The sequence below is a fragment of the Cydia splendana genome, chromosome 24 (genome assembly GCF_910591565.1).
Source record: "Cydia splendana chromosome 24, ilCydSple1.2, whole genome shotgun sequence".
NCBI lineage: Eukaryota > Metazoa > Arthropoda > Insecta > Lepidoptera > Tortricidae > Cydia > Cydia splendana.
The window spans coordinates 7,555,798-7,573,023 of record NC_085983.1 but is presented as its reverse complement, the minus strand read 5'-3'; the positions used below and the strand labels follow the sequence as shown (position 1 = coordinate 7,573,023).

At 40.6% G+C, this 17,226-nt stretch overlaps 3 protein-coding genes across 7 annotated transcripts in view; 2 read left to right on the top strand and 1 right to left on the bottom strand.

Annotated features, from left to right (window-relative positions):
* Positions 1 to 6,473, top strand: part of LOC134802321 (uncharacterized) — a 57,411-nt gene extending 50,938 nt beyond the window's left edge. Inside the window, exons 13-20 of the mRNA XM_063774921.1 lie at positions 1,157 to 1,290; positions 1,709 to 1,890; positions 2,587 to 2,673; positions 3,056 to 3,153; positions 3,620 to 3,723; positions 4,897 to 5,073; positions 5,530 to 5,703; positions 6,308 to 6,473. Of these exons, the coding sequence (XP_063630991.1) occupies positions 1,157 to 1,290; positions 1,709 to 1,890; positions 2,587 to 2,673; positions 3,056 to 3,153; positions 3,620 to 3,723; positions 4,897 to 5,073; positions 5,530 to 5,703; positions 6,308 to 6,459 (1,108 nt within the window). The 3' untranslated portion in view covers positions 6,460 to 6,473. The remainder of the gene's footprint in view (positions 1 to 1,156; positions 1,291 to 1,708; positions 1,891 to 2,586; positions 2,674 to 3,055; positions 3,154 to 3,619; positions 3,724 to 4,896; positions 5,074 to 5,529; positions 5,704 to 6,307) is intronic.
* The window catches only part of LOC134802307 (uncharacterized), a 153,451-nt gene extending 141,131 nt beyond the window's left edge, over positions 1 to 12,320 (bottom strand). For all 4 annotated transcript variants that reach the window (XM_063774889.1, XM_063774890.1, XM_063774891.1 and 1 more), the window contains exon 1: positions 12,009 to 12,320. In XM_063774889.1, the coding sequence (XP_063630959.1) occupies positions 12,009 to 12,162 (154 nt within the window). In that variant the 5' untranslated portion in view covers positions 12,163 to 12,320. The remainder of the gene's footprint in view (positions 1 to 12,008) is intronic.
* Positions 12,321 to 12,660: 340 nt separating this feature from the next.
* The window catches only part of LOC134802357 (ATP-dependent RNA helicase abstrakt), a 36,778-nt gene continuing 32,212 nt past the window's right edge, over positions 12,661 to 17,226 (top strand). The window contains exons 1-4 of one of the 2 annotated variants that reach the window (XM_063774980.1): positions 12,661 to 12,941; positions 13,351 to 13,533; positions 14,453 to 14,620; positions 16,411 to 16,600. In XM_063774980.1, coding sequence (XP_063631050.1) covers positions 12,722 to 12,941; positions 13,351 to 13,533; positions 14,453 to 14,620; positions 16,411 to 16,600 — 761 coding nt within the window. In that variant the 5' untranslated portion in view covers positions 12,661 to 12,721. The remainder of the gene's footprint in view (positions 12,942 to 13,350; positions 13,534 to 14,452; positions 14,621 to 16,410; positions 16,601 to 17,226) is intronic. The other variant, XM_063774979.1, reaches the window with a different exon arrangement.

Sequence of the window (17,226 nt, the reverse complement as noted above, 5' to 3'; positions counted from 1 at the left end):
TCGAAGAATATGGCTAAAAACTGGACAAGTGCGAGTCGGACTCGCACACCGAGGGCTCCGTAATTTTTAGTATTTGCTGTTATAGCGGCAACAGAAATACATCATCTGTGAAAATTTCAACTGTCTATCACGGTTCACGAGATACAGCCTGGTAGTGGTACTAGTGGTGATACACAGACAGACAGACCGACAGCGTAGTCTTAGTAATAGGGTCCCGTTTTTACCCTTGGGGTACGGAACCCTAAAAACACCAAGTAAGTGTAAAAGAGCAATTGAATTTTCACAAGTATTTTTATGTCAATATTGTTGCCTCGTGCAACAGTAGAGGAACGCATAGGCGTTTTTTTTAAACCTTAAATGGGGGCCCTTTTTTCATACGTTCCTTTTCTCTTAATATGTAACCAGCCATGACGAGACGTAAATAAATGTATTCTATTCTATTCTATTCTAAATTCAAGCTTCAATCTCACTATCGTTTGGTCAGAAAATCTGTAATCAAATGCGTCTAATAACGTGATTAATATTGATATTGAAACGGGTGTCGTAACTATCGATCATTCAATCATACTTTTACTGCACACGATTGTATGGAATTGCATTGATAATTTAACAAGTAACAACATAATCTATGTTGATGTATGCAACGTAATCATATATGTTGATGTATGCTGATCGCTTTCGATTTGTAGCTATTGGCAGCGTATTTCTTCATCGTTGATACGGCAATAAAAAATATATGTATGTACTGGGTAAACGATTCAAGTCTGATAAAAAGGCCGGCACAGCGTGTGTCGGACCAGGCATAAGAGGGCGGTTCTATAACTTCTAAAATACGACAAAAGCCATTAAGATAAAGAAATTTGGCAAAGGTGCATTATATTTATTTTATTACTTAGGGCCACTTGCACCATTCCAATAACCCGAGGTTAATCGGTTAAAGATGGAGTTACCATAATTACCAGTACAATTTGACACTGGGTTAACGATTTAACCGCTTAACCCCGGGTTAAAGGGATGCTGCAATTGGCACTTACTATATTATTTTGTTCGCGTCATTTATTTTCTAAAAAATAAGTTTTTTGATGTAAATGTGTCCGTATATTTCTTAAATATAGTTTTAAAATTGAATTGCTAACTTCTAATCATTTTCCTACAGCTATCAACCTATAACCGGTGACGGACAAGATGTCCCACAGGACAGTCCTATGACGGAGTTAGAGGAGACCATACCGCTACCCAACGTGAAGGCTGAACGGGTATACGTCAGGATCCTAGGCAGGGATATTAGAGGTAAATACAAAGCTTCAGACTGACCAGAGAATCCTATGTCTCCATAACAGGAGGTAAAACAGTGCTACTACCTGATGTGACGGCAGAGGAATGTTAGGATCTTAGGTAAGGCCATACGAGTAGATAAGAGTGAGCAAGGGCAGGGTGTACCACAGGACAGTCCTATGACGGAGTTAGAAGAAACAATACCGCTCCCCAACGTGAAGACTGAAGGGGCCTACGTCAGGATTCTAGGCAGGGATATTAGAGGTAAATCCAAAGCTTTAGACTGACCAGAGAATCCTGTCTCCATAACAGGAGATAAAACAGTGCTACTACCTGATGTGACGGCGGAGGAATGTATATTTCTTAAATATACATTCCCCAACTATTGGTCTTGGCACCCTAAGAAAAATTTCACTAAACCTATATTTTCCAGGCGAGCCATTCGTCCGACTGTCAGGCCCGCTGAACGAGCCTGAGGTGCGCATGGGCCGCTCTGCCACCTTGGAATTTGAAGACTTGGAGCGCGCCGAGGACGCTAACATTGCATTCGCCAGACTGCAACGACTGGGCTATAATGATAGCAACGTGCTGCCTTACAATAGAGCTACCTCGCAGGTAATCCTTTTAACAAAATTAATAATTAAAATAAAAGTTTCCTTGAGGAAGGCTTTGAAATTTGAAATATATTTTCTTCAAATCTTGTTGAGCTGAGAATGGGGTTAGTAAGTTTTTTCTGACTTATACGCGGACGATTATGGCATATACCAAATTTGAAGTCGTCGAGTTAATCTCGTAATGAAGCCAGGAATCTATGCGTCCAAAGTTAAAAAGGCCCTTTTTGTTTTGAGTTCATAGATCGACGAATACAGCAACATAAAAACTAGTTTGATGTATTCAAAAGGTACTTAAATACACAACACAGTCCGTGGCGGCCCCCTTTTTTAAATACGTCGTTAAATTTAAATAATCACGATTATTTAGCAGTGGCGCTAGTGTGCACGTTGATGGGCTCTTTTAAGATCGTGATTATCTCAACATGTTGACAAGTCCAATACTTAGGCATTAAGTGGGACGACAAAATGTAGTCATAAGGGGGTTGTTTATTGTATGAAATGTATGAAACGACTAGATAATTTATTAATTTATTATTTAAGTAGGCATATCACAAAGCGCTTGTGAACGTCGAATAAGACTACACCGGCTCTAACCCTGCACTTCTGCCTCGAGAAGATTTAAATCCCCCCTCAATTGATGGTTGTTGACTGATGAGGGTTGTGCCTTTTCAATTGACAGGATATCTTTAAATTCCAGGTCGTGAACCAGCATGGAACCATTCTGACTGCCGTGCAGATAGGTCTCAGTACAAGATTGTATGGCTCTCCAGGGGACAACCTTCAGGTATTGTATCTTAGGTTATTCCTGAGGGCCTACCGCTAACATCGAATACTGACATTTTCTGTCTCTTTATGGCACTGAATTGGCGGTAACGCATCAGTATTGTTAACCGTCCATTTCCGAAATGTGGAATACGCCAGAAATTTTTGAAAAGTTTTACGACCTTTTGGAAGCTCGCAACTTACTCATGTGTACTTAAAATAATGTAGTTTTCTTCCTCCACCTATTACAAGAACGAAAACAATGCTAAAATTAGGAAATTCTCTAATATGTGACTTACATTTGTTGTAATATTTTTTAAGTCTTAGAAAAATATACCATATTCAGGTGTTCGAGTGGTTAAGGCTTATACGACTTGTGTTGATAATTTATTGAACGTTTTCAGCTACATTTCGAGGTGACAAACTACAGGGACCAATCTGTGAGATTCTCATTCGAGGCAAGGGGCGAGCTCCGGTTTTTGACAGGAATCAGCCCTAGCTCGTAAGTCTTTACTTACTACAAGGTTCAACCATTAATTACATCACACGAATATCTAGGTTCTTTGACCCCTCCCCCCCTCATTGTCACACATGGACCATGGTCACATTTGGCAAACCCCTCCTGGTGTAACGTCACATTTTACAACGAACTCGGAAAATCGAATTAATTATTATTGACCCCCCGAAAACGTGTTATGTAATTAATGGATGACCCGTTACTCCGTTGGCTCAGCAACCCAAAATGAGACTTGGCCTCCGACATAAGACAGCGCCACTTTTCTCGGTCCTTTGGTCTCGCCAATTGTTGACTCGAAACTGCTATGCAGTTTGGCAGATAAACAGTAGCAATGATGACTGTAACTTCCCTTTTTTATAATAAAACAATTAAAAAAAGACGCTTTAGTTTTTAAAACGGGGCTTCTGAGCCCATTATTTGCCAAACCTAAGATGTTGTTTTTTTTCTTCAGTCAAACTGTACTAAGCGGCCAGACAGTCAACGTCGTCGTGTCAGTTGGAATCACCAGCACGGCTCAGCCGGGTGCAAGGGATCTCATCACATTTACGGCTATCGGTAAGCACGAGGCCCATAACCATAGTCCATCGACGCAACTTCAAGAGCTACTTAGCCTTGCCGACTCTTTAGAAACCTGTACATTCTTTTTTTAAGAATCACATAACAAGCGGTAGAACATAACATAAGGATGAAAGTCTGTCCTTAGATTTAAAGCTTGCGAATCCGTTAAGGCGCGACTAAGTTTTAACTTACTCTGGTCATTAAGTCGAAGAAAGACGATTTTTGTCACATAATCAACGAACTGGCGGCCTAGCCAAGGTGACAATCGCTTGCGCTTTGCCATCGAATCGTATTGTGTCTCTCTATCACTCTTCCACATTAGTGTGACAGTGACAGTTGCGTTTCGTTCGCTACGGAGCGTTAGCGATTAGCATGTTGTCTACGGAGCCTGATCATTACAAGCTTTTATTTACTTTCACCTGACCGTTGTCTGTCTGTCTGTCTGTAATCAAATCTTGCAAGTTAAATTTGATCCACTTCCCGGTTTCCGATTGAGCTGAAATTTTGCATGCATGTATAAATCGGATGACAATGCAATATTATGGTACCATCGAGCTGATCTGATGATGGAGACAGGAGGCGGCCATAGGAACTCTGTGATGAAACAACGCAACCTAATTGTGTTTGGGGTTTTTAGAATTGTCTCGATGAGTATTAGTTGCCTGTCGTAATAAAAGTACAGTCGGCGATAAAAGCTTGTACCAAAAATGAAATTTTTGCCAAAAACTTATTTTTAAATATGACGATGGCAGTCGTCATCCTATAGAGAAAAATCCCGTTCCGTCAAAGTTTTTATACGAGCAAAATTTAACGAACTATGATGACGTTACCAGACTTGGGGCATCCCTAAGAGCGACCGCACGCGCACGGGTGAAATTGTAGGTAAAATCCGCCGCGACCCACGTGTAGTGTGTGTGCTATGCCTCACCCAACACAAGCATAGCCTTAACATATATAAGTGCAAGTCTTTTATACGTCTATACTCGAACCTAGTTGTTTTCCTTTAACGCCCAACCTCACATGGCGAGCCTGCCAGGATACACAGGACTACACGCGTCAGTCAGCAGCGCTCATACTATTTTTTGTTAACCCGCTCGCCCGCTCCGTGCACACGCGTGACGTTGCGGACGTCCTGTTTCCCTCAAGTTTTAATACATTTTGTCCTTCCAGGCATTGACCAAGTCTCCATCTCCGCGTACGTCTACGTGGTCAACACAGTAGATACAGTCGATGTCTGGCCTCCGGAACTTAGGCATACCTTCCAGGGCATGTGCATCGGGAAGCAGGGAGACGACTGCGCCCAGCACATCTGGTCTACCACCATTACAGCCAGGGATGCTAGTTCAGGTATGACCAATCTCCTCATCTTACTACCTTTTCGATTCCTAAAGAAGCCATTTTTGTCAATCTTATTCCCAAAAATCTGTTTGCTGTTTTAAGATATGATTTTCCAATCCAGAGGGAAACTATAGGATTTGTGAATTGTGATCTTACGATGTTATCCTTCACCGACAAGCTACTGGCAAAGATCAAAAGACAAGAAGGTACAAGTCGGGGTTCTATATTTAATTCCTAATAAGTCGCCTTTAGATATCACGATAACGTTTGTGAGTGTACTGCATAATGACCGTACTGCGCCATCTACTTCAGTTGTCGGCGGCTGCAATATTTGCATTTTATAATGGCATTACTTTATTTATGACAAGGGTCTCAAAACTATTTGACCCGTGGGTACGGGCCGGGTGGTATGGCCTTCTTCTTTGGCCTTATTAGTGATTTTCGATTGTTTTAACTATCTTACAGGCCTTCTCCGCCTCATCTCGACGCCCATCGGCCTGGTTTACGACAGCAACTTCATATCCGGTACCAGGGAAGAGATCAGAGCCATCTATCGAGCTACATGCTGCGCTCCAAGACTAGCTGTCACGGCTGTGGATGCCAACGGGAATGTTAACAGCTACATCATTGACATAAGCGGTGAGTGGGAGGGAGTTGGAAGGGGTAGACCTCGGCAGACTTTCTCTGATAAGATCGGGGAAATCCTGAAGACAAGCCAAGTCAAGATCACCCTAAACCGGCGAGCGTGTATGAGGAATGTTATGAAAGTGAAGGAAGCGAAAGAGGTATGTCAGGATCGTAGCAGGTGGATATCCGTGGTCTCTGCCTACCCCTTCGGGAAATAGGCGTGATATGTATGTAAGTTTAAACTGAAAGAGATATGTCAGATATCATATACTAACTGATGTTGACTCGGAGTTCGCGCAGATCCGACTCCATACCATGGGGCGTCCGGCAGGACGTCTTCCTGCCAGCCGGCCCAGGTACGCTCTTTTCACACTTCCATCTTCATCCATTCTCTCAAGATTACCTAACCAACGGAATCTGTGAGCCTATGCCCCCCAATGATGTTAGGTTCAGCTATTTCTTATTATTTATTATTATCCTATATTTTATTGTTTATTATTATCCCATTGATGTATTCTATATCTAGCTTAATGTATATGTATTGCTACGCGTAGCGGTCGCGTCTTGTAGTGTGTCCAAGTCATGTAACATGATTTAATGTGTCTCTCTATTCCAGGCTATCTAAACTCTGCATCAATAGCAGCCATCACGCTGGGCATATTCCTGGCCATCGCCATCATCCTCCTCATCATATTCCTCATCTACTGGTGCGTGAGGAGACGGAAGGAGTCAAGGGAACTGCCTTATTCTACGTCTACCAGAAATTAAATATTTAAGTTCTCTTTGGCAGTTCAGTTATTTTCAGATTTGACAATTTAGGGTGAAGATATCTGTAGATTACTAGACTCAGACCACACTAAGTTTGCATCGTCTTGTCCCTCTATATAGGGCTCATTTACACGATGCGAGAACTCGTATGCGAGTTTCATTATACATTGCGGTTTTTGATCAGTCGGTTGAATTGGACGTAACCAACAAACAGTCCACAATGTCAATAAAATCGCATGCGAGTTCGCGCCCCGTGTAAATAAATCCTTATTCACGTAAATTTAGCGAGCTACTTAGCGTGACGGGACTCTAAATAACTATAAATTGTAAAAATGCAAGACATATTATCCCCAAACATAGCTACGAACCATCTCGGCAGGACAGATAAAACTTTCAAATAAAAAATTGCGGTCAAATCGGTCCTTCAGTTTCGGAGCAACGATGCAACAGATACACAAAATACACAGATACATAAACATGTTGAACTTATAACAGTTTTAGCGTCAATGGTTTAAATATTAACCTTTTCGACGCCGTGTCAAACACAAAAGCTGTCACGCGGACGCCGCGTCACCAAAGTGTCAAAACTGAAATTGAACTTTATGCATATGCACGTAAGCCTATGTTGCTCTGTGGTCTGTGACCGATTAATCAGTATTTGGCGTTGAACCTGCGGTGCGTATATATCGGTCATTGGCGTCCAAAAGGTTAAAGAGATAAAAAAAGTAACATATTTTGTAAGTCCAAGTCTTAAACTTAGGAAAACGGTCAAGCTAAAATGACATTAAGTCAAGTAAAATATGTTTGAGTTATTTTTGTATAGAAAATAGAAACCAATGTGATGAGTGTGATGACAAAGTATAAGTTTAAGGCACAAAATGTGTTTAAATAATAAATATATTGTTTATAAGTTACCTATACGTAAATTAAGCTACATAAGTTAAGAGTCAGACAGGTATTTTAAAATTTGTATCACCATTGACGTATATCGTAGGCCTTACGGGCAAATGCGGCAACAAGGGCCGTGCAGCGATAGGCTTGTATTGCCATAGGCGGAAATACATTGGCCGTCTCAACCTCTCTTGACACAGCGTTGCAACAATCATCCGTCAGGGATGCAGTGGCCATTGATGACGGGCAATAAGAATGGAGCATGAATGGCGCCTACAGCGGTGTGACACCGCTACAACGCGATTGGTTGATGAGTTTGCATCACGCGCGCGATTGGTCGCAACTAGTTGCGTTAGGCTGCACGATTGGCTCGAATTCATGAGTGACACTGACACCGCTGAACTAGTACCATTTTTAGTGCCCGTAAAGATCGGTTTTCCTAGGATAGCGGTGCCGTCATATAGCGGCCGACTTCATACTAAATAATACGGCTAAATATGGATGTCGTAGTATTTGTATGGAGACGGCCGTTATATGACGGCACCGCTATCCTAGGAACCTAGAGCATAAGGCCCGTCCTGAGATATACGTCAATGTGTATCACGTCATGGTGCTTAAGGCACGGTATTCTGCGCGTGTATAGGCCTCCTTGCCGGTCAAAGGGTTAAACTGCAAATCAATTTGATTGGCCGCAAATTATAGAAATTTAGTACGTATACGTTGTGTGTACGTGTACGTATCTAAATCTAAATCTATAATCACACAGCAGAATTCAATAACATGTCAAGGTGTTCAAAATGATCTACACATGCTCTTGTTCTCTTAAACTTGTGTTCTGTTCATTTAGAACACTTCGCCCTGTTCTATTTAAAACAAATTTTCGCTGTTCTCGGGCAAGTCTTGGTGACTCAGTTGGAAGAGCGATGGGCTGGTATCCCAGAGTTGCAAGTTCGAGTCTCACCTGAGACAGTGAGTTTTTCAATAAGTATTTCTAAATTTTAAAGTTGACTTTATATTTATAAGTATTTAACATTAGAGATAAACATTCCCAGTAATTATAAGATTTATAAGTTTCAAAATTGTCTAATCTAAGCATTTTTCCATAATACGGGTAGTACAACTTTTTGTATTTATAATTATATTTTAATATTTAAGTGTTACTAATTTTCCGAGCCATATTATTTGTAAAATTGTAATTGCAAATAAATAATGATAATATTTCTTTGCGTTTTTATATCTCGTTGACAGAGTATAGTTATTTTTTTTAGCATTAGAAAAAAGGTAACCAATCATGAGATGACATCCAGAAAAAGACATCTTGCGCCGACCGTAAATGAATGGGATAAAGGCAAGCGAATGAAAAAAATATGATGATGGATGTATGGAAAAATCTCTATGGTCACTGAATATCTGACTGTATTGGCATATTTCAGAATTTCGGGCTCTGAATTTATGAAATAAACCAGCACATGTGTGGCGCGCCTAAATGGTGACTCAATTGAATCTCAAAATCATATATCCCAAATTTATGTCTGTCTGTCTGCAACTAAAAACTGAATTTTCCTATGCCATAAATTACTGAACAACAAATGTGAGTCGGACTCGCGCACGAAGGGTTCCGTACCATTACGCAAAAACAGCAATAAATCACGTTTGTTGCATAGGAGCCCCACTTAAATATTTATTATATTCTATTTTTAGTATTTGTTATTATAGCGGCAACATAAATACATCGTCTGTGAAAAGTTCAACTGTCTCGCTATCACGGTTCATGAGATACAGCCTGTGGTGACAGACGGACAGACAGACGGACGGACAGCGGAGTCTTAGTAATAGGATCCCGTTTTTACTCTTTGGGTACGGAACCCTAAAAAGCACCTGTGTCTCATAATAAAATAGTATAAAAACTGAATAAATAAAATAATAAGCAATAAAAGTGTTTGAAAGATATTTAATTGTGTCCTAGTAGTCAATAAAGGATTGTAGATATTATTAGTGAACAATGAGCATGTATTTACTAGTAAATAACACAGTTGGATATTTTTATCTCATAAAAACGATTCTGCACAATAACTCAAATCATTTAGTACAGTTAGCAGCAGAAGTTGCTAAGCGGGCGAGGTGTTCAAAATTACCTTGACACGCTCTTATTCTCTTAACAATAAAGTCGTGTCAAGATCATTTTGAACACCTCGCCCGCTTAGGAACTTCTGCTGCTGACTGTATAAGTTACACTGACAATGCAATTCAGTAAAACCGTGTTTAAGGCTTCGTCACACAGGCGCGTTTTCAGGGCGGGGCGTGAGCGGGGCGCGCCGCTTTTACATATGAAACGCGCACCCCCTGCCCGGAAAACGCGCCTGTGTGACGGAACCTTTAAATTACGCGCGGCCGCAAAACGAAGCGAGTGAGTAGGCGAGCCACCTTGCGAGAGAATTACAATGCATATAAGATTGACATACGGTGCCGAGACATGGACGCTCACTAAGGAGGCTGTGCATAAAATACGAGTAGCAAAGAGAGCCATGGAGCGCACCATGCTCGGCATCAAACCACAGAAAAAGTAATAGTACTACCGTACAGAAAGGACACTTACAACAAAATTGTAGTTTGACAGCGATTCAGGGACAAATCATGATATCCCTTTCTAACTTATGACACTGTCCCTATCGACTATTTAGGGTTGTCAAAATTCAAGTAAAATATTATCTTATCTGTGGTCGTGCACGCAAAGTAACGTCAAGTTGTGTAAACCCTAATAATTGGCTCGGAGCAATGCTGAGCCGAACGGAGCCGAGTTTGCCAGGAGTGTCTACCCACTGAAACTGCAAGACCGAGTGAGGAATGACGAGAGCCGACGTCGCACCAAGGTGCGAGACGTGGGTGACGTCATCACCAAGCTGAAATGGAGTTGGGCAGGACATGTTGCCAGGCAGAGCGATGGCAGGTGAACTAAGATGTTGACAGATTATTGGCCGCTTTCGGATGATGGAAGTAGTGTTGGTTGGGACTTGAATCCTTTGAGTCTCAATTTGAAGAACTCAGCTCGTTTTTACGAGACTTTCTCGAGTCTTTAAAGTCCCGAGTCAAGTCCTGTGTTGAGTCTTTTTTAAGAGCAACTCAAAAGGCCTTGAGCCTCTGAATACAGACTCCGTGAACAATTTTATAGGTTTTTCCTTAATAACAGTAAAGAAATTAGGCATCATTGTATGATTTATGTATGTAATCCAAAAATTGTACATAATAACAATGCATTTCGAAATTATTTGTAAAAAAAATCATGAGTTCTCTGGAAAGGACTCAAGTCTCTACAAGAGACACGGGTCTCTATCAAGTTGAATAGAACTCGAGCTTATTATAAGAGTCTGAAAAACTGAGTCGAGTCTTGAAGCAGAGGACTCAATGGGCTTGAGTCCTACTCAACACTAGATGGAAGTGTCTGGTGTCCTTTGGTTTGTTGGGTGGAAGACGTTCGAAAAATCGCGAGGCATGGATTTGGATGAGACTAGCCCAGGACTGGGATAAGTGGCGTACAGGAGAGAGGCCTATGCTCAACAGTGGGCGACTGAATGCTAAAATGATGATGATGAATGTATAAAGTGAAAATAAACTGACCTCTTGTGTCAATAGACTTATTATATTAACAATTATCATGGTAATAAAGGAGTATGGTATGAGCCAAGATAACAGATAGGTACAGTTCCCCAAACAAAAACCCACTTTTAATGTTTTTGAGTGTAAATAAGAGCTGCCATCCACTTAAGTTGCCGATGCTGGGCAAAGGTTAAAAATATATGATATTTCAGTAAAATCGTGATTTTCCCTGGGTGTCTTAGAAAATTCTCATTTTTATAAAATCAATAAGGACTCATCAGGGGAAACCTGCAGATAAAGATATAAGATATAGAACTGCAGATAAAAAGCTTGGAAAAACTGATTGTACAACACTGAACACCGAATGGCAGAAGATCACATGGTCATTCACCAATAAGATAGACCGATCAAGTTAAAGACACGTCATCCTCTGCTTTTTACATGGTTGTCAGAGACGCGTTGGACAGAAACCGGTGGAGGCAGATCATCCCCAGATGTAACCCTGATACTGACCACGATCCTGACAGCAGAGGCTGAGCTGAGACATGAGGCACCAACCAAAGAAAGAGAGATAAAAATAAATAAAGTGTTATGTGTAAAATATTGTGTTGTATTATGTGTCACTGTTATGTGAATAGTGTTTGTGATAATTACTTTTAAAGAATCAACCATGTTTACTCACTATCGTAACATCATCAATCAACCGCTGTATTTTACGTATTTTAGAGTGGAGAAAAATATCGAATTCCGGTATGAAACCACTCTCAAATGGGGCATTCTTGTAGGATTTATAGAGAAATGACATTGCTTTGTTCAACTGTTTTGTTACGAAATTTACGTAGTTTGTTTATGTTTATGTAATTTGAATACACTGTTGCCGTTCACTGAACAAAAACACACTAGAATCAGCATCCGGACACGCGAAATAACACTCAATTTAGGCCATAACTCTTCCAATGACAGTTGGTCGTTAGAAAATTTCGCGACAACTGATTATTATGTTTTCAGGTGCCAAGGTCGTTGTAGTTGTGTTTCATGGGATATAAATAAATAATAGTACTCACCTTGTCTCCCGATCGGCTCTTGGGTACGGGAAACGGGTAACAAAACAGCGTTGTGCGTCAAATCCTCAATAGACAGGCCAGTCACGGCTGTCGAAAGCAGAGGATTTTTCACTATACCCCGACTCATGTGATCACCAAAACTTTTGTCAGACATTGTGTCACTATATAATTATTCGGTCGAAACAATATTTCTCGTGAATTTACACATTTGGAGGTCGCAAAATGCAAATATAATTACGTGAAATTACGTGTCACTTGCATATTTTGACATTTTTATGACATTCCTCATTCTGGCAAATGTCATTCCAAAATACCAAATACCAAACCTCTTTGAGGCTACATTTGGGCTACACCTGCATGAAACAGTTTTTTATTTTTGGAAAACTTCGAAAGGCTGCTATGAAAAAAGTTTTGATATATAAAAAAAATAATTTTAAGTTGAAATAATGTTTTTAAATGCAGCTAATTTAAAATTAAACATTGAATTATTTTTGTTATAATTCTAATGACAAACAAATAACAACCCTCGTAAACGTAAATCTTTTCCGTTCCACGCTCGTGAAATGGTTATTTCCACTTAATTGGGCTAATTGTAAGCACAAAAATTACGTAGAATGGAACGAAGAGCCACAAAACGTCAAAAATTTTAGGTTAACTTTGTTTATTTACGAACAAGTTTTGAAAATTATATTTATAAGTAAGTAATAATAACCATGGCTGATAAACAATCAGAGCCTCCTCCTCCAGTGAAGCGCTACAGACGTGAGGAAAAGTCCTCAGAGTCCGAGGAAGACATCGATAACTATGAACCCTATGTGCCAGTGAGAGAACGTAAAAAACAACAATTAATGAAGTTAGGGCGCCTTGGTCAGGTCGCCGCTGAAGTATCAGCAGAGACCAAAAGCTCGAGTGACAACGATCCAGATGATGAGAGTAAGTTTCAGCATAAAAAATATACTTACCCATACCATTGTATGTACCGCTTGTTGTTTAAGCTATGATACGTTTTTCTGTTTTTATCATCAATATAAAGTGGTCCATCCACTATAAACTCTAAGCAAATCCTCTCTGCAAATCTTTAAACCTGCAAGCCAACCAGTTTATGATTTCATAATAATTACGAAATTTCTAAACTATTATTGATTCAGCACAGAGCACAGCACAGTTAACACTTTCAGGGCCAAGAACCCGACTGTCGGGTACACTGTTCGTAGCGACTACGCGCTCCATACAGCAAAGACGTGGCTACGCGCTACGAGCGTAACTTAAGTTAGTTGAATTAAGATTCATCTCCTTTTTTTAAGTTGGTAAAAAACTATTAACATCTCTAAAAATGTTACAGCATCTCAAGAAGAATGGGGCCGCCGCTACAATGTCTCACTCCTAGACCAGCACAGTGAGCTCAAGCGGCTAGCCGAGGCCCGGGCTCTGAGCGCAGCGGAGAGACAGGCGAGGGAGGAACAGCATATACTGGAGAGTGTCGCGCAGAGTAAAGCTCTTATGGGTGTTGCTGAATTAGCTAAGGGTAAGGTTTGGAAGTGGTACAATATCTCTTACACATATTTAATTACACAAACGGGTTTACCGCGATATACTTTCATTATTTTTACCTTAAATTCCAACGTTTCAGCTGAGTTGCACCAGCTGTGGTCGCGGAAAGACCTTGCCGGCTTTGTGTAATTAAATATGTGTACTAAAAATTAAAAGTGTTATGTCTTACACATCCCTAGAATAATGGGGACTGCTGCAAAGTGTCACTCCTACACCAGAACAGAAGTCCAGCCATCAAAAGCCATTTCAATCAAGAGTTGACATTTTTGGTCAGCTTTGCTTAACCCATTCATTGCCGAAGACGCGAATTCGCGTCACGAAACTTGTTAATCGTAATGCGTTGGCAATGAATGTGTTAAAAATAAATCTATTTGAAAGCAAACTTAACTTTGCCTTTCAAATCTTGTTTGCTCCATCATCATCATTTGTGTCTCAATTACTTTACCTAGGACGCTAGTTTCATGCCAAAGGGGTATGGAAAGGAGTCTACTTAGAATAAGAAAAATTTACAAGATCAGGCATTCCATAATCAGAGAGAGAACTAAGATTATAGACGCACTAAGCCAGGCCCAGAAACAAAAATGGAGATGGGCTGGCCATGTTGCTAGACTTCAGGATGAGAGGTGGACCTCACACATGACGGCCTGGAAAGGTCCAGTTGGAAAAAGGAAGAGAAGACAGTCATTGGCACACTGGTCTGATGATATAATTAAAATAGCAGGGGCCAACTGGATATGGGAGGCCCAAGACCGAAAAAAATTGAAGAATCTGGAAGAGGCCTATACCTCTTATAGGAGGGTTCTGGAGTAACTTACGACACAGATGAATTAAGTTAAAAACAATCAAATTTTACAATTTACTTTACCAACTACAAATAAAATTTCAAATTTTAGGTATCCAATACGAGGAGCCCATAAAGACCTCATGGAAGCCCCCGCGCTGCATATTAGAGCTGCCTCCGGAACGCCATGACCGAGTTAGGGATCAGTTGATGATTCTGGTGGAGGGTGAGGATGTACCACCCCCTATCAAGACCTTCCAGCATATGAAGTTTCCTAAAGGTATCATAATTTATTTATTTACCCCCCTTATTTAAAAACGTTTACTAAAGTTGACAAGCTGATAATAATCGTTTGTCCCTTCCCGACGTATTGGTATTAGTGATCCAAAAGACTCGAGCCTTTGGAGCTCTTTTTTTAGCTCGCCTCATCTCTTGACGCCTAAAAGGCTAAAAGCCTATTTAGCTCTTTAGCCCCCGAGCCTAGTTCTATTTAAGAGCCTAGAATCTTGGGGCTAATAACCTTATTAAGCCCCTAAAAAAAACCTATTTAGCTCTTTAGCCCCCGACCGGCTGGCCGGGCTTAATAAGGTTATTAGCCCCAAGAGTCTAGGATCTTAAATAGAACTAGGCTCGGGGGCTAAAGAGCTAAATAGGCTTTTAGCCTTTTAGGCGTCAAGAAATGAGGCGAGCCCTAAAAAAAGAGCTAAAAGGCTCGAGTCCTTTGGATCACTAATTGGTATGATGGAAAGGGACAAACGATTATTATCGGCTTGTCAACTTTAGTAAACGTTTATGAATGAGGGGGTTAATCTTTATAGCGTACAAGCAAATATTATCTTACAAAAGGTCGGCTTTCTCTATCTCTATATGTTTAGGTACTTAAATAAAAAGTAAACAAATAATTTGTACATTTTCGGGTAGTTATTAACATTTATTGATTAACCAACCAAATACAAAACCGCCTGGATCTGTCACTGAACGACCTGACTTAAATCGTGACTTTAACCTACATTATTTGATCATGTAATGTTTTCATCTACACTCAACTGGCTTATAAGAAGCCATTTGAAGCCGATGAGACCTCGCCTGCGCGGTACGGGGCCGACGGGGTAGGATGACTAGGGGTGGCGGCATTTAAGCGGTCGGTCCATGGTCTAATAAAACATGGCCTTCCATTCCCAGAGTGAGACGGGCCTACGTCACAATAACATTGCCACTTTATTTCAACATAACATGTTACATGGGTACATTATACCTATGGTTAATAAGTTAAAATATTTCTTTATAATATTATAATTTTCATTTATATGTATTTTAGCTTAAATTTTACAATAACACGTCATTTTTAATTACTCGTTAGCAATATCTTCCGATTCACGAAAGAAATTTCAGACTTTCGGGTAATTCTGTTTATACTACTGGCAACACAGGATAGCGCTGTGGACATTTGACAATTCGGATCTAGATAACTTCATGCCCTGACCGTCATCCTTGTCGAACGCGTGTTAATTGTTATTTCCTTCTCGCTCAGTGTCAGCAGTCGCAGTGTTTTCCAAACTTTTCACGTCGTAAGCTTGGTAATTAATGTGTAACTGTGAATTAGTTTTTTAAACGTTTGTCTTGTATAGATAAATGAAGTTTAATTTAATACATTAGATTTGTTTTATTTTACTATGTTTCTACATGAATAACTTAAAATTAATGCCGTTAAAATAATTTTCACCGTTGGTTAAAATTCTCCCACATTTCAAAGTTTGAGAACCTGTAAACAGCATGATGACGTAGGCGCGTGTCAGTTAGGTCATACGCGAATCTCGGAATGGAGTACCAGGCGGAGTATATTATTATACCATGGGTCGGTCTATAGACCCAAGATGCGTTGGGACGACGACATCAAAAGGACTGCGGGGAAGAAGTGGCTCCAGAACCGTGACGAGTGGCGTAAAATTAAGGAGGCCTACACCCAAAGGGTAGAAAAAGGCAAAAGAGAGAGAGAAAGCTAGCGTGTATTTTTTTCTTCTCACAACCGTGGCTAACAAGGTATCACATTAACATACCCTACTGTTACAGGCATCCTGCGAGGCCTAGAAGAGAAGGGCATAAAGAAACCCACCCCCATCCAGGTCCAGGGTATACCAGCGGTGCTGATGGGGCGCGACATGATCGGCATAGCGTTCACGGGCTCCGGCAAGACCCTGGTGTTCACCCTCCCTCTCTTGCTGGTGTGTATAGAGCAGGAGATCAAGATGCCCTTCATCAGGTCAGTCTAAGATTTATAGACATGGTTACATTTAGCCAAGGGTGGTATTCGGCCTGTCCAATGTGTATTTTGTCTCGCATTTTGTTTAATGAGAGAGTGAGACGCAATGGCATTGGACAGATGGAATACCACCCTAAGGAAGACTGCAATAAGACACATTTAATAGTACATTGCATGTCTGTCTTACTAACAGCCGATTGAGAGACCGGAATCGCCGTCAAAACAAAAGACGGTCGCCATCATAGTGCTGGAATCCATCGTTTATCGATATCGATAAAAACTGAAATGATATTTAGGTAACTTTAAGTTGTCGATATTACAAAAGCATACTAATTATATGAAATGTGAAGTTTTGCGTGTTGTTTGTTTAGAGTCTGTAATGTATTTTGGTATACAGACAGTTTATACTAGGAAATATGACGTATAATACCTTTTATCCCGTAATTCATCCCCTAAGAGTGTAAATGTGCGTTGAAGGTTAGTAAGGGGGTAGGATCCAGGTCCAGGGTATACCGGCGGTGCTGATGGGGCGCGACATGATCGGTATAGCGTTCACCGGATCCGGCAAGATTCTGGTGTTCAACCTCCCTGTCTTGCTGGTGTGTTTAGAGCAGGAGATCAAGATG